This window comes from Myripristis murdjan, chromosome 18 (assembly GCF_902150065.1).
Source record: "Myripristis murdjan chromosome 18, fMyrMur1.1, whole genome shotgun sequence".
In the NCBI taxonomy this organism is placed as follows: Eukaryota; Metazoa; Chordata; class Actinopteri; order Holocentriformes; family Holocentridae; genus Myripristis; species Myripristis murdjan.
This window is the reverse complement of record NC_043997.1, coordinates 18,668,670-18,689,869: the sequence shown is the minus strand read 5'-3', so window position 1 is coordinate 18,689,869 and position 21,200 is coordinate 18,668,670. Positions and strand designations below refer to the sequence as shown.

General features: G+C 41.4%; 2 protein-coding genes across 3 annotated transcripts in view; one reads left to right on the top strand and one right to left on the bottom strand.

Annotated features, from left to right (window-relative positions):
* Positions 1 to 237: 237 nt before the first annotated feature.
* Positions 238 to 3,676, bottom strand: LOC115376246 (stabilizer of axonemal microtubules 1-like). Its single transcript, XM_030075739.1, has 4 exons — positions 3,545 to 3,676; positions 2,979 to 3,137; positions 1,453 to 1,643; positions 238 to 1,268 (listed from the first exon to the last, which is right to left on the bottom strand). The coding sequence occupies exons 3-4, from the start codon at positions 1,496 to 1,498 to the stop codon at positions 238 to 240; spliced, it is 1,077 nt and encodes a 358-aa protein (XP_029931599.1). The 5' UTR covers positions 1,499 to 1,643; positions 2,979 to 3,137; positions 3,545 to 3,676.
* Positions 3,677 to 8,250: 4,574 nt separating this feature from the next.
* The window catches only part of col25a1 (collagen type XXV alpha 1 chain), a 144,405-nt gene continuing 131,455 nt past the window's right edge, over positions 8,251 to 21,200 (top strand). For both annotated transcript variants that reach the window (XM_030076970.1, XM_030076969.1), the window contains exons 1-2: positions 8,251 to 8,874; positions 9,047 to 9,116. In XM_030076970.1, coding sequence (XP_029932830.1) covers positions 8,578 to 8,874; positions 9,047 to 9,116 — 367 coding nt within the window. In that variant the 5' untranslated portion in view covers positions 8,251 to 8,577. The remainder of the gene's footprint in view (positions 8,875 to 9,046; positions 9,117 to 21,200) is intronic.

Genomic DNA, 21,200 nt, shown 5'->3' with positions numbered 1-21,200 from the left:
AACCTGACATGACCTCAATATTTTAGACTGCAAAATATTCAAAATGACACATGCTGAGGAACAGGCATTTAAATGTCGAGATGAGATGCTTGTGAACACAAAAATAGCTGCCGTTACATCATCTGCTCACTACCATTTATTGCTTGCATTGGTAGAAAGGTAGAAAATACCTGAGGTATTGTGCCACATGACTATCAAAGAGCACACACTGAGGTGTGCTCATCAGTGGTCTGGTCTTTAGGAAGCCCTCGTGGTCCTGCTGGAAACCATGCAGGGAATTCTTTGGTGGGACTGAGATGGCTTTTCTTCAGTGCCACCGTACGGCTGAGTCACCCCTGTGTCTGAGATGATCTGGTAAAGCTGGCGTCCTTCCACGCCTGTGGATTTATGTTGAATGCCAGCAGAAGCATGACATTGAACAGGACAGCGAGGCATTTCCTTGGCTGTGTAGCTGGAACGATAAACTGTTGTCTTCTCCAACAGGGACTTGGGGCTCGGAGGCCTGGGTGCTGGCTTGCAGCTGACAGCACGATGGACAGTCTTAGGTGTGTACGCAGATCGGGAGGTTGTGGTTTTCTCAAAAGCTCCTCTGGGTATCTCCCATTCTTCTTTGTGGATGATAGGGGAGCGTCGCATTGCACTCCAAATTTTGTAATCCTCTTTCATGATGGATTTCGCCTTAAAGGGCCCCTTGTCTTTGACCCAGGTTTGTATAGGTGGCCGGGCTGACTTGGAGCGCTGGCCTTCATGCACTGTATAGTCTGCATGTGTTGTGGAGAGGAATGCCATGCGGCCCTCTGGTGGTCTGTACTCTTCAGGTTTGTGATGGAACTTGGTTCCCAGGGGCCACGTCTTGAATTTGTCACTGAACTCACTCGTTGCCTCAAAAACTGTTGGGTTTCTTGCCCAAGACACTTTGGGCTTAAAAGACTTTGCAGGCTCTGTTGGAAGATGCTTATAGTCTTCATGGCTACCAATGACCCTGGTGAGTGGAGTGCTGTTAGGCTGGTAAGCTGGGTTGTCCCTGGGTTTTCTGAGCTGTACTGGAAAGGTCACATACTGGGATCTGCAGTTAGTGGTGCTATCAAAAGGATGTGTTTCCTTAATCTGTGGGACTGGTTTGAAATTCTCTGTAATGTTAACAAGATGTTTATGGCTATAGGAATCCTTAGAGGTAGTGGTTGTTTCAAATGTCCCCTTGTTGAGTTTCAGGTTGTCACATAGCCTATACGGCTGGCGCCTCTGTACATTCCATGGTCGGAAATCATCTTAAAAAGACAATGGGAACAGCTCTGAATCATGACTGTTTGTATTCCCACAACAGAACAGCTTGTGGTGAAAATGGTTTATATGTCATTTGTAATATGTTTCAGGCTGTTTGATTAAAATGCCATTGACACTTTATTAACAAAGATTTGTGTTTTGCACAATACTGATGCCCAGGCTCCTTACCTTTGTACACTGATTGGAAAATGGTTTTTGTTGTTTGGGCATCCATCTTGGCCACTACAAGCCTCTCCACAGGGTATACAGGATCATCTTGAGCACAACAGCTGGTCCATCTCGTGTGGTTTTCAGGTGGCACATATGGCTTCGAGACCTTTGTTGTGTGGGGCGTCAGTTTATGGGTCAGAGAATCTGATCTGAAAAACATGCCTGAAATGTTTGCAAGACACTATTGGCACAAAAAGTGCTATTTGCCAGTTGGAAGAAAACTGCCATTTTTTTTTTCATGATATTTATTTATTTATTTATTCATTCATTTTTGCTTTGGGACTTAATACCTCACACCTATTTTTGGCAGACTATGCAATTTCAGAATGGAGGGCACTCCACCTTGGTAAGATGTTTTAAACAATAATGAATGCCACTCAATTCTCACAATAATACAACTTAGAAATGGCTCCAGAGTTTGGGACTCTTACCCCATCATAAACCAAAATAAAAGCGCATTTAGCTCCATTTTTTAAGTTTTTTGTGCACATTTAACACAAAAACATTAGATTCATGACAGGCATTTAAAGGTTTTCCATTAATTCTATGGGTTATTAGTCTTAGCGTCAGGTTTAATCCTTCCTCAGCTTAATCCTTAACGTTAGTAACATTAGTTAACATTTGAAACTGTAGTCTGCCTTTAACTTGTGTTATCATTCATCACTCCTTTCCATTTTTGAAAATTATCTTTGTATACACCACAGTATTCACAAACTATCCTGTATCTCAAGGGAATCAGAAACTTTGCTCCAGCTCTACACTCCCACACTCACAGAACAGGCCCAGGCTTCTTGTATCCAGCTCAGTTAAAGTATTTCTCTTTCTATGGCCATGAAAGTATTTCGTTATTGGGTGTGGATGTACGTCGACATGTAGGTCAATTTAGCAAACCAAGAGTGAAGCCTTTTATTTAAAAAACATGCGCTGGCTATTGGGGCTACTTTGCTGTCTACTATCTCTGCGTGGTTGTTAAACATCGGTGAAAAACAATACAGAGTCCCAATTTCTTTTCAAAACTGACTGGCATAAACCTATTGTTTATGTTTTATATGTCTATTTGTTTTTTATAAGGTAATTTTGAAGTAGTCTTTTGCTTGTAGCAGCACAAGAAAAATCTGGACGTGACCTCAAAAGGTCAAAATCTGTCAGTTACTACTGATGTTACTGAACATACAGCGTACAACCTTTGAATTTACACTGAACAACAAAATGGACCTAGTAATTCAAGATACACTGAAAGTATCTGTTTGGACGGTGTATTTATGTATGGTGTATATTTTATTTGTTTTTTAGGCCTTAAATAGAGAATTTTTCTGAAACTACAGGTACATTGGAGCAAATTTTCAGAGCCTAGCTTAAAAAAAAAAAACGGCCAAAGCTAGCATAGCAACGTCTAGCGTAACTATCGCTACCGTTGTTTGATGAAAATATCAAATAGATGTAATTGAATTCATTTTATGTAACAATAAGAAAAAAATGCTTACGTGAGAAGGTGATCACATCTGCATTCTTCCTCGCCTATGGGTCGTAGTCATTTTAGTACTGGTCCGCTGTGTAGGGAAGTTTTGTTGGTACCGTCACTCGGTGGTCGTGCAGGCCGGCGGCTGAACGCATGGCTCCTCGGTGTGTGACAGCACTTCTTCCTGGAGGTAACACACTATTCTGATGTAACGTGTTTAATTTTGCCTCAGTATGGTCTGGCATGAATAACATCACAAAGTAAAATGATAAATATCTTAATTAGGTTACATTTTTGGGTGGTGCGTCTTCCATCGCCAAAATGTTACCTGCACCAGCTCCAAAAATTTCTTTTAATGGCACAATATCTCTATATATGCATACACCGCTTAGTAAATGGACATGAGAGCCCCTGCAGAAAAGTAGAGACCTTATAACTATTAGAAGACAGCGCACATCATGGCAAAAGTTTACACTACCATATGGTGCTGCTTCTAGGTCAATGATAACACCACAGGAAGCTTTAGATTGCATTGGGTGAGCAAAATATTAGGTACAAGCACCACATTCTGCATGTACCACAGCAACTTACCTCTGAGTGACCTCACCTCACTGATGTGTAGACGGCCAGGTGTGGGCTGCTGTTGTGCCGTCTACATCATTTTGAGCTGCGTCCGTGCGTTTTTGGATAGGCGTCGGTGGCCTGTGTGCGTTTTTACGCCCGTGTGCCTCAGAGTCGCTCCCTGCTCCCTGCTCTCTGCTCCTCGCCGTAGGCCTACAGCGTTTGAATTATTGACCAGAGGAACATGGGTTGTGTTGAGTAAGAGCAGCACGTAGCCACCGAGAGCTTCTAAAAATAAACTCCGGTGGATTACTCTTTCTGTGATGCGAGGCAGGAGCAGTTGTCGAGGGCGCCGCCGCCGCTGCTTGATGATGATGTTCCGTTTTGATGCGTAAAGAGGATTCTAGGCTGTCCTATGATGGCTATTAGTGGGTTTGTTATATAAAATGTGTTTACTACTTAAAAAATACAGTGTCAAGTAGTCCTACAGTGCTATGTGCGCCCTGTTCAAGAGTGGAGCGCATTGTGACTGCTCAGTATTGTGAAACATGCGACACTGTCACTTTCTCTTGCATCAAAACGGGCATTTCTTAAAAAAGGACTTGCTGAATGTGCAAGGTACACATGGGCTGGGCATTTTTCAACGTGACTTGGCTGGCTGTGGTCGCAGCACTCTCCATCTGTCACTTTGACGCACGTCCAGAAAAAAAGGGGAAGAGAGCAGGACACACAGGGGAACGGGGGAAGTTGTAACCTACTCACAGGTTGGCGCAGACATCGGGTGAAGCGTGGACAGCGACCTGCTTTTTTTCCCGCGAGCCAATGATGTGCTATTTCCCCAGACAGATGATGCACTTTGAAAAAAAAAAAAAAAAAAATTAAATTAAATTCCCACACCAGGCCCACTCTCGTCACTATGATCCACAGCCTGACAGATTGCGCAGAGGCTTCAGGATGGGATGATATATGGTTTTGAGATTTGAAATTAATTTATTACAACATTTTAATCCGTGGACATATGGAGGAAGGGGGGGTGGGTGCGGTTCTGGGGGAGTTCAATTATTTTAGTGGCATGTAGCTGCTTTTGTCCACAAGATGGCATGCATGACTGAAAGAGAGGAGTTCAGCCTTTTGGAATACAACTTAATGTGAGCTGAGGCCTTATCATGGAGAGGCACTGGTGCGACCTGGTTTTCAGTTCCTTACTGTGGATCAGCTGATATGGATTTCTAAAGATCCATAACAATGTTAAGCGGCCAATATTTTGGACTTATATATATATTTTGATTATAGCTGTCATTATTTTCAGTGCTGGATCAATCTTCCAGGCCACGGTACTGCTGCAGTATTGTTGATGCACTTCATTATGACATCTGCATTTTATTTGTCATGTGATCCTTGCCAATACTCAGGCTTGCTTTCAATCTGACCATATTTGTGCCAAAACATTACAGTAAGCATTCAGTGTTTTACCTATCATTTACTATTGGCACAATGCAGCCTCTGAGAGAGCATTTAGATCATCAGGTGAGAATTAAATACAGTTAGACACATTATACCTTTAAAATAATGCATTAACAGTAAAACTTAATTGAACCATTAAATTAAATAAAATGTGCAAAGAAATCAAACTGTTATCATAGATTTTATGTTATAGACTTTATGTAGGTGTGGTCAGGGAAAAGCCTCCAGCATATCAGAGGTGGTTGCATTACTTGTGAATACCTGTTATCCAAAATTGCCAATAGCTTACTGGCTGATGCTTGTCTAACCTTACTGTATGGATTTGCAAAGGCTTGTTTGGGACCACAAATACTGTTTTGAGAGCAGCAAAAGTGTAGACGCTTTTCTACAACTGAAATGGATCACGTAATGCACAAAAGGGATTGAACTGTAATGGTATAGAATGGAAATGTAACGGTTAAGTAATTATGTCTTGTGGATTCCTTGTGTACTTTTCCTGCAGAATTTGTCATTTTTGCAATTTGTTGAGCCAGTCTTTCTTTGGTGCTGACATTTTGCAGCATTTGTTCAACTGAATTTTAATTTCATTTCATTTGTCTCAGATTTATCACCAGGAGAAGTAGTGATAATAGAAGTAGTTTGATTTTTTTTTTCCAGACAATACATTCTGATTGAATATTTTGTTGCTGTGTACTTCTTCAGAGTATTTTTTAATAATCTTTTCAAACTCCAAGACCTAACAAGACAGCAAGCACAGGGCCAATTTGGCAGCCTGTGCAGTCAGTGGATGGGATTTCAGTCCATACATTCAAAGCTCATGGCTTTCTGCACAATTGAACTATAGTCTTCTCATGCAATGCAATCTATATTCTTAGGGGTGGCTGTGGTCTCTGCAGATTGGTGTTTTCTGTGAGGATTTAGAGAACAGGTTTGAGCAGTGAGAAATGGACATGAAAGTGTGTTTCCACATTCTTTGATTAACAGTGTGAGTCAGCATTTTCATAATCCACAGTCATGTTGAAAAGGGAAAAGATGTTTGAATTTTATGTGATCAAAAAGAGCTGCATGACCAGATTTTGTTTAACTTATTGTATGCCATGATATTTCTATGACTTCAGAGAACACACAGGAGAGAAACGTTTGCACTGGAATGGAGATGACTTTGAGCGACCTTCAGTATCAAGGAGTAAGACACAGAGCATGCCATGACCTGGAGGTTCAAAAGGTAGCATAGATCTTTTTAATAGCAGCTTATTCAAAAATGTATTGAGTTGCATGGGAAACCTTGTAGGGATTAAAAAAAAACTAAGTCACATGATGATTCTTAGCTAGACTGATAGCTGAAATCCTTGTACATTTTTTACTTGTGCTCTCCAGCCATCTGCTTCATTTTCTCTCAGAGTAATTTAGAGTCAAGATGAAGCCTCACAAAGGTGCATTAAAATGCAAAAAAGTTGGAAAGAGATGCTGACAATCAGAAGTAAGGAGTCAGGGGAAGTTTATGGGCTTTTGAAGTCATTGCACATTAAGACATTCTGTCTGCATATGAGGAATGACTTCTTCATTGAATATAATCTGCATCACTCAAAATGCTTTTGGCATCTTGAAATGGGTGAACCATGTAGAAAGAGAAATGCGGTTCTCTTACTGTTCATTGAACATACCGAAAACAGCCTCAAACTAAAGCTAAAAGAATCCATTTCAGCCTCTTTGTGATATCATCTCCTATTCAAAGTAATAAGAGTTTGGAGCAAGAACAGAAGACAGTGAGTCTTTGTCCGAATACAGTAGTTACTCATCAGTCGCTCCCCCAGGGTTATACAACCAACACATGAATATGAATTTCACCCCTAACCTTGCAGAAACTTCGGCTCATCAAATTTGTGGTGCTGAAATATTAAAAAATGGATACTTTCCCCAAATACATAGATTCAAGTGTTGATGCTATTATTTCTTGAAATGCAGAGACAATAGAAAACATTCATTCTATAAGAATGTGATTTTGTGTATATTTCCTACAGTTTATATATCTCTTAACAGTTTACACTGTTCTCTGTTAAACGTGGACTGGCTCCTGTTAAGCAGATATCAAAAAATATGTGAATACTTATACATGCCAGAAATCCAGATTACAATAGCATACAAACTGTCTACAAGAGAATTGTCTACTGCTGAGTGCATGACAATTAAATAACAAGCCAGACGGTGGTGCCAAAAGCCAGTAAGTAAAATTAGATCATTGTTCATTCGTAGACTTTTTGTTGGATATCCTGATTAGAATGAATGCAAACTGCAAGATATGTGTAAAATAACTCTTTAAGTCAGTAAACACGCTGTTGCGTTTCCACGTAGTATTTTCAGATAGGACACATGCAGGGGTTAGTCCGACAAATACTGTCAGCATGGAATTTCACCCCCATTTCAAAAGTGCAGCATGTTGCGAAATTCTTGTTGCCTCTAATGCGAACCACAGTGACAATGTCCAGCTTGTGTGCATTGTCTCATTGTCTGCATACCCAAACTAACCAATACACGATAGATGATGACTAAAAACTTGTAATTAGTATTCATGTTATCAGCACAGTCCAGAGATGACACAGACGGACAGTGGGGTGGCCAGATACCACAGGCGCATCTCTGTCTGAGCGCCTGGAGGGGCTTTGCGGCGCTGCTCTCCACATGAGCTCGATTGAACACAAGCAATCAATAAGCTGATCTCTTCTCCAACATTAGAATAATTTAGTGAGTGCCTCTAGACCTTTCATACCCAACTCCTAAAAAGAAAACAAAGACTAATTAAAAAAATAACATATGGGTGACATGCGCGTTTTTACGCAGCATCACGGCACCAAAAAGCAACTATTCACCTTGCCGTGCATCGGCTGTGCAAAACATACTTACATAAAGTGAAACAACATGATCATATGAATTACTCAACGGATATGAAAGATGTTTGTAATAGCCTAAATGCGTTTGCTGTCTCTATATGCCCTTGTAATGAAAAGCCACTTTTCACAAAACGGCAACTGCATGTGTGCGTCTTTACGCAGCGTTCCAGGATCCCACACTCTGAGTGCATCTCTCACATTAATACAATATAGCATAGAAATGTGAGTGATTCTCACTGTTATACAACAACAATTGTCTAGAACTGTAGGAGCGCAAAAGGAACTCGTCAATAAATTATGTTAATCAGTCCGGATGGATTTGGAGGCGTGTTGTTGCCGTAATAACGAGGGGGAGCATGGCTGCACCGTGGAAAACCAGTTGCCCCGAGTGGTAGTGCTGTCTCTGCTAGATGTACGGTGCCTACTGCTGTCCCAGTCTGTCTCTCCATTTGATTTTACACCTTAGTAATTTACTATACAGTGGTGAGGTTGGCGCAACAAGTTAGCAGGAGCCCTAACAAGCCGTGGTACAGGTTGCTTTGGCTCCGGGCAGAGCGGAGTGGGCTCCGCTCATCTATCTGTCGCTGTCACCAGAACTCACTGTACGTGAACGCCGCGTCGGTAGGCACACAGACATAACAGAGTGCCATAATTTCGTGACTCCGTGCCAGATGCAGATTGCTCCCAACAGTCCATAGTTAAAACGTACTTATGGAGATTGCGGAGGCAAGAGGAGCGTCTAAGTGCGTGGAAAAAATGGAGCGAGAAGTGGCGCTTCAGAAGCGACAATATTGCCGAACAACAGTGTTCAACATTATCTCGTCTTTATGTTCAGTGGCGTCCATTGCCTTTTGCATTTTTCTGAGTATTAACACTGCTGATATCAAGAACCGGGTTGTGGATTTGGAGAGTGGAAATGGCGAGAACACCTTTATTCGTACCGCCGGCTACTCCATGGATGATTTTAATTCATTGATTCAGCAGAGAGTGGACGAGCTGCTCTCACAGGTAAGATGCATCCTTTGGATCGCGCACTTGTTCTGCTTTAGTAAACTGTCTTGAGCATTTTGCCCGCCTCTGACCTGGTCACTGTCTCATTCAGAGGACATTAATATAAACCTTGCTCAAAATATTTAAGTTCTGCACAACACTGACAACACACATTCTTTTGCATTTTCAGCGTTCCTATGAACATTTCGCCAAGATTCGCGTTGCCCGACAGACACCACCTGAATGCAACTGTCCCCCAGGTAAACGGAAATGGCCACTTCATACTTCTTGCAGTGCATTGTGCACACGTGTGTCTGTCTGCGTGGGTGTGTGAAACGTGTTGGGTTTGAAGCCTGCGTGTGTTTTGAGTTTGGTAGTAGAGTTGGCTTAGGAACACATGAATGGGATAAGCTGCACAGGTTCATAGTTTAGGTTATTTCATTGCAGCCAATGACACAGCTGCTGCAATGTATTGTGTTGATAGTTGTGGGACAGGGGGTGTGAAGGATGCCAACAGGTGACTGACCACAACGCTAAACTCAAAGAATGGTATTTAACAGTGGTCTATTCATAGAGGCGCTGAGAGGTTGTTTGGTGCTGCCTGCTTACTTGTCCTCTCAGAAGACGCTTGAAATTCACAATTTCCACCAGTAGATGGAAACATACATTCCTTAGTCTGGATCAAAATTCTGATCATTTTGGAGTAATGTGAGGACTGTATTTGTATATGTCTGTGGAGGGTTTTCCCTGTGGTATCACAGGGAATACTACTGAATTTAAGTCCACAGGTCTGTTTTATTACATCTAAGGATGTTTTAATTTGTTTAAATGAGCGCTGGCTACTGTGAGTCCTAGTCAGAGGATAGAGAAGCATTAACCGTGCCTCTGAATATGTAATTTTATTGATTCACTGCTCCCGTGAGAATGAATGAAGAAGAAGCAAATGGTGATTTAACAGAGCCCTGGAGACTTTGCTCCGACAGTATCGGCACATACTGTCTTCAGGGTTGTCTCCTCTGCTAAGTGAAGCTCACATGGTTGTGAGGTTTCATTCAAGGTTTCAGCAAGTCCAGAAACGTTTCCTCCCCCTCATTACCATGGATCAGCTGAGGGTTGTATGTCTTAATGAGGTCACAGATTAGAGGTGTGGTCCTGCGAAAATGTATTTATTTGCCTTGAGGCTGAACTTTTGATATTTGTATTGATTAAGCGGTTGTAACTCAGAGGAATAGCACAAGTGAATTCTTTCATTCAGCAGTATTCCCTATTAGGAATACTGCCAATCATGCCTAGATGAAGACTAGCTTGCGTTTCAGGATTGCTGGCAGCCTTGCACACTATAATTCAAAGGATTCCAGTCTGAGAAGAACAATTTATTCTTAAAATTGGAATGCTTCACTCCTCCTGACAAAGGCCACATGCCAAAACGTGTTGGTTTTAAGAATGAATTGTTCTTCTCAGTATAGCATATGTGACCGGAATCCTTTGATTCTCAGTTTTTCTGCCCTTCCCATGCACTTTGCTAGTGGGTGAAGTTGGGTCAGAACATAAACTCGGCTTCAGCCTTGCACACTAAGCCAGATGTACATGTGAAAACAATGTTTTAAACGTCTCAAACTGTCTTTCAAGGGTCAGTCAATCATCAGTGTCTGAATTTTGAGGGAAGCTTACATCTTAAGTTTGTTGCTTTGGAAAAAAAGGGAGTTCCTTGTATGCGTGTGTTATGTTGTTTTAGCAAATTACATGTCACTGCACCCAACAGCAGCAGCACCGAGAGCTCTCAGTGAGCCACATGTGAACCGTATGTCTTTTTAAGACAGACTACTGTCAATGTTGCTGCTCCACTGCACTACTAGGTAGACAATATGCTACTGCAAATTTACTTTCCCCCCCAACTTTTAAACTTTTATGAAGGGAATTTATCCCCATGACACCTTCACTCAACTGCATCTGAGAATTTAAGCCAAGCTGTGTGTTTGAGTCACGCACTACAAATTGTACTTAGTGCTACTGTGCCTCGTTTAACATTTTAGAGTGCTAACATTGAACCTCAACCTTAGCGTTCAGGTGACCGGTTGAAAAATTCTGGTTGTGACATAGATGTGGGTGTCAGGGTGCATCTGTCAACTGGACGATTGGGATTACATCCTGTCGTGGCACGCATCCGCCCTGCTGAAGTGTCCTTGCATAACATTAAATCTGTATTAGTTTTAGGGATGGTGTTCTGCAGCTGACCCTCACCTCTGACTTTCCTACAGAGTCAAGCAAAAAGAGATTTTCCCAAATGGGTGAATACAGTATCACACTGAACAGACTGCAGGAGCTGTTTTATCTTAGTATGAGAGTTATTATTTTCAATCATGCTAAAGTTTGAACTGTGTTGACTCTATTTCAGTCAGAAGTAGGTGAAGGGAGTTTTGCCGGTAAAACTGGCTAAAGTGATAATCCTACTCTTAAATGATCAAGAATTCTTGTATTTTCACAAGTGGTTAATCAGTTGCATATGATTCATCTGCAGAGTGGGAATGTCTGACTTAATGAGCCACAAGTACTGGAAGTATTAACCATAATGAGACGCTCACAATCATGGCACTCTCTGTTCTAAATCCCTATCATATGTGTGCTATTTATTTTCCCCCACCACATTTCTGTTAAGGGCAGAAATAAAACAATGAAAACATTTCACATCAAATGAAGCGCAACAATGCTGAAACCAAGGCGGCACACAGCTTGATCTTCAAAACTGGCAAGAAGGCAACTTCTCAAATTTGATTAAATCCTTCATACCCTGTATTTATCCCTTTGTTTCTGTAGTTTTCCCTTTGTTTCTGGATCACGACTACATATGCAGAGAATACATGTCGTGGCCATTGTTTGAATACACCAGTGAATGACTACTGCCCAATTGTTCATACTGTATAGCCTAACGCATGCAACTTCTATCATTCTTTGTTAATGCTTGCCTGGGGTGACCTTTTAAAGGCCATGTGTCTTTATGCTCTGTATGAATATCTGAATGGGTTCACTCAGTATTTATCCATCTCTGAGACAGCCCGTGGCTCAGATATGGTCTTTTTCAGGGGAAGGCCATAATGCCTTTCTCACAGTCTTCACTGTTTTGCTGTCAAAGAAGATAGAGTGGATGCATAAATAGACAAGGCTGTATAGCTTCAAGACATTATAGTTTGCTTTCTCAGTGAGGGGGGCAGTATGCCCTGGGCCATTTCTGTATTCTCAATCATCTTGATTCAGGTGGAACGCTGATTTTTTTAATTTTATTGATTTTTTATTTTTTTGAACCAGTTTCTAAAGTATATTTCACTTTATGCTAATGAAAATATTGCTTAAACAAAGTGCTAGTTTTTGGGGTCTATTCTTTTGCTGACATTCTCTGGTCTCCCCTGCCATTTAGTCCTCACTTATTAGCCTGTCAGTGACTAAGTCACACCCACTCAGTGTGCCATGCTGTGTAGTTGGTCCCTGTTGCATTGTGTTAATTGTTTCAGTATTGGCAGGAGAATTTTTTGTTTGTTTGTTTGTTTGTTTTGTGTGTGTGTGTGCACCCTCTTTTCCTGTGGGATGTGAATTCCATTCAAGCCGTGTTGTTTAATGGAACCTTACTAAATTGTGCACTCAGCAAGCAGTGGTGCTTTGCTTTCTCTTTCTTTACTCGCCCATACACCCCAAACCCCCTCCCTTGCATCCTCTTTCCTCGCTTTGCAGCAGTGCCTTAAGTTAACGCTTCAAAAGACATAGCAGCTAAACACAGGCCTAAATGCTCTTGAGAAAAGTGCAGCATACAACAAGAACATATAGCGTGGGACTTTGTTTTTCCTGATTAACGCCCAGCAGTCCACGGCATGGTTGTCACGTGTAAAAGGCCAGCAGAAGGTCATATCAGCTGGATGCTATTTCAAAATGCAAGCATGAGCAGATGCAACAATATCTGTCAGGCTAGCTTTGTGAAGTACTAATTTAAGTCACCTGCTATTGCTCTATAGTGCTTGCTGTTGTCTCCAGTAGCAGCAGCAAGACACAAAAGTATGCTCTCCTTCCCCCTCACAAGGCATGTAATTCCAGCAGCCTGACATAGTTGCAGTCCTGCCAATCTCCTCAGATAGTCTCCACTTGATGGACAACTCAAACTGGTAATTAATAACTGACAGGTTTTGAATTAAGCCCTCTGTGTGGTTTAGTGGTGGGAGGTGCATGAATGGCTGTGTAATTACTGAGTGCTAGGTAAAGCTGAGCAGACTTCCAGCTAGCCATTGCGGCCAGCTGCTTTTGGTTAGGTAGTAAGTCAGGGTAGACTGCCTGTGTGAGCAAGTGAGGTCTGAGACATACAGTGGAGCCTGGGAGCACAGTGGGGGGCAACCTGGCGGAGAGTCATTGGTAGGACCCCATTTAGAGTGTGTGTGTGTGTGCGTGTTTGTATGAGAGAGGAAAGGGGAGGTTTAGCAATGATTGCTTTTTTCTTTCATCTTTTGCTGTTCCGTTGTTGAAAAGTGCATTCAAAATGTACATGTAACACACAAGCGTAATACACTGTACATAGTAAAAAGGCAGTCTCCGCAGGCATCTTTTGAATCATGGCATTTAGTGCATGAAAAGTCCCTCCTCATTCAGCACACAATTGACATCAATCCTGATTAATTAATATGACACGATTCACCATGAGTCATCTGATGTGGCAGATTTGCCCTCAATTCTCGATTCTCACACAAAGTTTATTATCGAGGCCAGGATGCTGGAAATAGTACACATAGCCTATTTATACCTTTGACACAGCAATTTTTCATTGGTGATGAGGAGGAATGCCAACTGAGTGCATTGGTAATGACTGCAGGCTTTAAGAGGGTGGCACACTTTCTCTCCATTCACTGTACATTAACCTGGGGGGGCATTCTAAATAGGGAGGCAAGAAAAGAGACATGGCATGATTTTTATATGAGCAATGTCACAACAGCATGCTGTGCAGAAGATTGAAGTACCTCAGGCTGCCATAAAATAGTCGCAGAGGAGAATGGGGACGGGGCCATAGGAACAAGGAGAGAATAGAAATGTTCATGCCTAATGGTTCGGCTCATGCGTCCTTGAACATTTCCTGGCAGTGATCCTCAAAGTTCATTTTGTATGGAATAAAGTAGGGAGATTGGAGATCCTGTCCTGGCTATTTCTACATTACAGCTTGGAGATGAATACAGGGGTTTCCATGACCACAACATAACGGCGCACCCCACAATTGAATTAAAGAATTGCCCCCCCTTTTTTTGTTTGACACGCAGTTGCTCCAACAAAATGTGGCTGCAAGAATTTTTTTTTCAAGCCTTTATTGTAGATTCAACATCATTAAAGCATAAACTTGGATAATGAGCTTTGAGCTATTTAAGGTGAAGCAGACTGATTCCAGTTTGGTTTTATGCCTTTAGGTTTGGTTGGATAGATTTTCAGTAAACTTTTAGTCAATATATGTCACCTATGTTCTTTGATTACTTTTGAATGGCTTTGAATTTAAGATAGGCTGCACTGAAACTACATTCTCTTGGGTCTGTGTGTTTACTCATGCATGATGTTTGAATGAAGGCCTGAGAGGGTGGGAAAGTATTTTGTGCATTTTGGTCCCTCTGCTGGCCACATTGGGTTTTTTATGTAGATGCTTTGTTTTCTCTTAGCCCTGGGTGGAAGATACTGTAGCTAATTTGTTGTTTAAATATTGAGGGGCTGGTAAGTATCTGGGTGTCTATACTTCACTTGGGACATTCAAAAGACTCTTTGGTGGTGGTAATGACACAACATTTACCCCTCCTTCCACTGCCATGTAAACTACACTGGAAGCAGGGAATCGCTGCTGTTGGTCCCCCCTCCATGCTCCTTCTCCCTGGCTTGTCTCTTTGGCCTCTCTGTCAGAGTTGGGTGGCAAATCTTTCACAAAAGAAGGCTCACACACACTCCGAGGCCACATCCGCTGGATGCCATCTGACGCTAGAATGAAAGTTCCAGTTACACACATACTAAAGTCTCCTTTGTAATGGCTAAAGATGACCTCCCTTTAGCATCCCACATACTCATCACTGACCCGTCATGGTTCACACAGAGTATGACAGACAGAGGAAACTGATTGAAGTATGACACTCTTCCATAATAGATGGTGATGAGGCTTACTGCTCTTTTTCTCTGGAACTTGAGGCCACTGCAGTTTTTCCAAAAACTTTAACATTGCACCTAGCTGGAAAAATGCTAAAATAATCTAATATTAACATGATTTTAATGTCATTTTAACTCTCAACAAAGGTCTGCTAATGAAACCATGGCATATAGTCAGCTTTTTGCTGTTTGTCAAGCATCGTTGGCATGATTCAAGCAATCTGGCACACATGCAAATGCAAAGTATGTGTGAGGGTGTGTTACTCACCGCTCACTGATTGAGATAATAACTAAGCCCCGATCCCTTGTCTCCATGGAGCAGGTTTTACTTTCTAGTTGTTATGGATGCAAGAACGAATTTCCAGTGTCTGTCATCAATTTCAAAATTGCAAGCAAGCATGACAATGCCAGTGTGTACTCGTATCATGGAAATTCTGGACTCTAGACAGGCAAAGGGGACTAGGCACCCCTGAGGTGCTCTCCACACACTCAGGCCCCTCTCTCTTACTGCCCCTCTCCCCCCAGCCTGTGGCTTGGTGCCCCAGGCCTTATAGACCTAGCAGGCACGGGGGGTGGGTGGGTGGACGGGGGGTGCAGATGCTGCTGTTCTGCACTCTGTCAGCCTAATAAGAACAGGCACTACAAATAAAACTGGCTGGTGTGCGAAAAAACATGGGTACGTGCCATGGCAGGAAGCTATAATTTTGCCAACGTGTGCCTGGCATGCAAACTATGGTCAGTATGGTCTCCAGCATTCATGAGCATCACCAACAACATACCTGTTATCTTCAAAAATAATCAATAGATGGCATATACACATCTGTAAATGACATTTATGTGTTTTTATAAGGAGGTTTTATATATATATATATATATATATATATATATATATGTGTGTGTGTGTGTGTGTGTGTGTGTGTGTGTGTGTATATATATATATATATATATATATCATTAAAGTTAATAGATTTACTTTAGAGCTATTGCTTGAAACTACTAGTTGCTTGAAACAGTTCAAAATGACCAAATTTGACAGTTCCAAGAAAGTTGTTTTCATTTAGGTGCTGAACTTGGATCCTCAGCTCCATCCAGTAGATTGTCTCTCTCAATTAACTTTCATCAAATACAACTAAACATCAATACAGACCCAGAAGTTGAATCTTCTTTCACTTGTATGAATGTAAATGAGGAGTTAAGGAGCTTAGTTTTTGTACAAAAGTAATATGAAAGTTATACTTAACTGTTTTGTATTAGTTTTTCAACAGATGATAATTCTTTAATGTTTAAAACGTTTCTTTGTCGTGTAAAGACAAGTTTGAAACAGATTCATGTATGACATCTTGGCCCGTAATCCTTTCAGCGAGCATTTATTTACAGCAGTTGCAGAAAAGTTACGCGAGCTGACATTTCAGAGAGTCCCCTTTTCAATTTTAAAGCCATTTATTCTCAGCAAAAACTAGCAAGCAATCCCTCAAACTATCCAAAGACAACAGCGATCCAGGCAATTTCTCAAAGTGGAAAAAAGCGAAGGGAACAAATGAGGTTTGCCCAGCAGCCAGCCAAGCGATGTGCACTCCCAGACTCCCCTGGGGCATCACCAAGAGGTTGGCCTCAAAGAAGAAAGGTTGGATCACACTGTTGGCCTTTCCTGTCTATCAGGCCACACACCATTAGACATCTAATGTGTTTGTCACTGAAGGAGACCCTCCTCATTTCTCCTCACCCTTTCCCTCTCCCCTCCTGTACGTTCAGTTTGAGATATATGAATGTCTTGTGGCTAGCCTGGGATCTTCTTTGCTTGTTCGGTGCCCCCTCCCCACCACTCATGTCCCCACTCACCAGGGGACATGTATGCTGCCAGCCAGCTCTTCCTCCTTGAAGCTGTGCTAAATGTGATGTGAAATATGAGTCATGCAGTAGATCTGAAAGGGTCATAAACACACCAAGCAAACATACACACATGCTGTCACACTCTTATGGACACACTGAGCCCCCAAATATGCACACATGTGTACAAGCACACACACATACCAAAGAAGCATGAGTGCAGTGCAGAAACATGCGGTCATCTGTGATGCCCCTGCAGTTCCTAGTTCAATCTTTGTAACTTTTCTAACTTGATCAATTAACTGTCTAAATTTTTTAAGTTACTTTTGATAGTTTCATTTTATGTTCATAGTAAAAACAGGGGGAAAGGAGGAAATGAAAAATGGACAATTGGAGTGGAGCCATACTTAATTTTCTCAAGAAGCTGTGGTTTTTTTAAGTGGTGCAATGTGGTTCAGTAGTTACGGTTTACGCAATGACATTTTTCCCAAATATATAGGAATATACTGTTTTTAATCATGTCCCCTTAGCATTCAGTAATTCCAACACATGCGATAAGCCAGTTAATTCTGCTCCAAATGTAACGTATTTGTCCATTGTTGTGCTGAAAAGCAGCTACTGCCATACTACCAGGTTACAGTGGATGTGTGTATCCATCCATCTGTTGCGCCAGTGTCAGTTGAGATGACGCTCATGTGCAGAGCGTTGCTTCATGTTGTAGCGTGAGTCTTTCTTTCAGGGGCCCCTTCAATTGTAGCTGATGAAGAAGAGGTTAGAAACAGCTGTGTAAGCCACAGTTAAGGCCTGGAAAACCCAGCGGTGAGACAGGCAACCCTTTGCACTTTAATTTAATAGGTCGGTCATTTGATATGGGCCAAGCAGGCTAGACGGCTGGTTAAATTGTAATTTTCAACAGCATGATAAATGGTGGCGATGCTCCATATGGTGGCCTGAAAATAGGTTTGTCTAATTTCTAGTCTTAGGTGGATAATGGCATTCGTCTGAGACTCTGTGGCATATAGTATGTGGTCAGAATATGTGATTGTACTTGCATTGCTGTATGTGTTTGGAACAATGGACATAAGATGCATGGATTTCGGGAAGTGAAGATACGTTAAGTTGTCAAGCATGTAGTGATGGAGGTTTAGGTGGAGAAAAGGGGTTAGGGAATTAATCAGCCCAGAAGGTCGTCATGCTGTATGCAGCACATCTACAAAACTATTTGTGTGAGTGCATTTGGTGGTATATTGGGAAAAAGAAATGACTATTTGAAATATCTCTACGTTTTATTTTAAAGTGATTTTAACATAATGGTGGTGCATTTTCTGCTCTGTTTGAATGAGTGCACACAGTGCAAGACTGCAAAGATTATATCCATTAATTCTGCAGTTCAGCTGGATTTGTGTTGTTTTTACTCTGAGGTTGATGGGTTGTTGGTGTACATTCATGAGGTGGTGTTTGTTAGGTTTTAATGAATCAGGCTTGCTGCCTGAAAATGTTATGAGATTGTAAATCTGAATACTTCATGCATATTTTATTCCTTTTTCCTTGCAAACATAAAAGTATAATGTTAATTTATGCAGGATGTAACCTCCAAATGATGCACTGGCACAAAGAAAAAAAGTCAGCTGTTATCTGAGTAGCCTTTTAAGTGTTACATTTTAAAGTTTTCATGCATCCCATTTGTATATCGAGGCATTTTTTTCTGAAGCGACCCAGATCCTCTTCTTTGGCAGTATATGGACCACTCGCTATTATATGGGTTTTATTTGAGCTGTGTGCTGCATAAATTTACCTAAACTCCAAAAGATGTTTTCTGCTCCATCGTCCACATACATTCATTACATTCTCATTAAAAAAGCTCAGAATACAGGCTCCACCTGAGGTATGTGCCTCACGTCCCCTTTTAGGTTTTGTTGACAGCTGCTGTCTCCTGACATAATGCATATACAACAAGACAAGGTCTGCACCACCTTCACATCAGCCCCCGTTGTCGTAAGTGATAGAGTTGACAACACATGGGAGTTTTGACAGTAAAGGCGGCGCCTCTCTGAAACACAGGCACTGTTATCAGAGCTGCCCTATATCTTATGACCTTTTTGACTCTCCACTCAATCACCGTGGCACATTGCAAGGCCTGCTGGGATCCAGATTAATGAACTACCTCCCAAGAGCTATGCCGCTATCTCAAGTAAGTTCACATCTCTTTTTTTCCTTACTGCAACAAGAAGTCAACTGTACTTTGTCAATGAGTTGTTAACCCCTTCTTCTGTTGCAAGGAATACAAGGGTGAAGCCTGGGTATGGCACTTTTTTATGGTTAAGAGATGTTGCGGTTTTAATTATAAAGCACTGGTGCAGCTTATTTGTGCAGACTGCAATGGATAGATCAAGCCTACATGCCAGTCAGCATACCCATATGTTCAGCATGAGTCAGTGAGTTCAAGAAGCCCACGAACATTAATTAGAAAGCATCATGATGTAATATGTTGTGTTTGCTGGATGAATGCAAAGGGCAGTTCGACAGAGCAAAGCTGGAAAGAAGGGCTGCCGAGCTTCTTAGGTCTTAGTCAGCATGACGGGAGAACAAATATTCGCTTGATGTCTGTCTGTCTGTCACACCAGTGGTGATTACTGGCTTATCAAAATTCCCTTAAAGTACCTTAAAGCATTCTAAAAGTAGTTACACCCATGGGTGAATAAAGATCAGCATGCCAAGAATGTTGAGCTTGCAGATCACCGAGCAGAACGTTCAACATATGCGCACAGGATTGAGAGGGATCAATGGATGAGAGCAGGGAGCTAATTAGACTTTGAGAAGCCATTATGAGTTTTGTCATTGGCAGCCTGGGGTCCACATACAGATGGTGTGATGAATGATAACGATATTCATGTCCATCGTTTGAGGCTACAGGACAATCGAGGCGACTGGAACCCTGTAAAGTAATAGTTGGCAGGAAAATGGACTAGCCTCTTCTTTGGAAAGGTTATGGTCTACCCTGCTGTTGTGCCAGTTGTATGGTCAAGGTTATCAGAATTATAATTCTCTGGGGGGGAAAAAAGGTAGTAAGTAATCTTAAGCTCTGAGCAGATATGTAGGGTGTCAGTGTGACTGATTTGAAGTGCTTCAGGGAGCGACTATCTCTTTCGCAGTGTTAAACAGCAAAAGATGAGTAGCGATCCATCACCGTGTCCTTGACCTTGAAAACAAATTACTTTCCCAGTAGCCTCCTAGCCTTAGCTGCCACGATGAACATCAGAACCTTTTTTAGATAGTTCTAGAAGAGATTATGGAGAGCAGATACAACTTTGTACATTTAAATATAGTGATAAACCAAATAAGACATTACATGCCAGCAATTTTGAACTTGCAACCTGTAACATGTGATGCAATTTTTGGATAGCAACATGGTTTGTCTCTCCAACAGAGCCAAATGCATATGTATTGTATTGAGTGTGAGGACTGTTATTTTCATTATCTTTAAGTCTATTTTTGGTTTTTCGGACTGAAACAATGAAACTTTAACTTTAACCTTAACTAAACGTTAACTTAAAATTTAAAAAAAAAAAAAAAAAAAAAAAAAAGCCCCATATGAGTTAACCATTAAATCAATCTGTCAGTCAATTTATGGATTAAGTGTCTAAGCATTTCAACACTACAAAACATTTCATAAATTGTGTCGCATTTACTGCATACTGGCTCAAAAATGGCTTGTGGTTTTCAGCTTGTTCAAATGGTTCTGCTGTTGAAAACATTGTTCAACAACAAATGTCTGGGACGCTACATACGTTTGCATTTGTAGTCATATCCCTAGTGTGGAAACAGAGTTGTTTATACACTATCACTTAGCTGTCTCTAATACAGAGTTATTCATAGACTATTGTCTGGCTATTCCACCTATGAACCTGAAGTCATTTTTTTCAGTTGTAGATCAGTCAGGGAGAGTTGGCATGGCTGTGTGTCTGTATTACTCCAAATGTCAGACCCTTATAAGGTGAGGGTGTAGATTTCATCTGAGAGAGAGAGCAGGGAATAACACAGCATAACTCAGTGAAACTCAAGAGTTAAACTAAAGACGCATTGGGCTCCATGCAGTCCCAAAGGAATTAAGGCACCTTTTCTCATGAATCTCAAACCCATAAATCTAAATTTTGTCAGTCGTAGATTCAGTTGCAGTTTAAGTGAATGCTGTTGTATTGGGTGAAGCTGAAAAGGCTTTTGAAAGTCTTTTAATCCCAAGAAAACACAGTTCAGATAGCATTAATTTAAGCTATTGTACGCTAGAAAGTTAATGGTAAATATAGCCAAATCCCTACCAAAGGATGTTAAGGGGAAAGTCTCGTTAATTTTACAGTGCGAAATGTCTGCTCAGC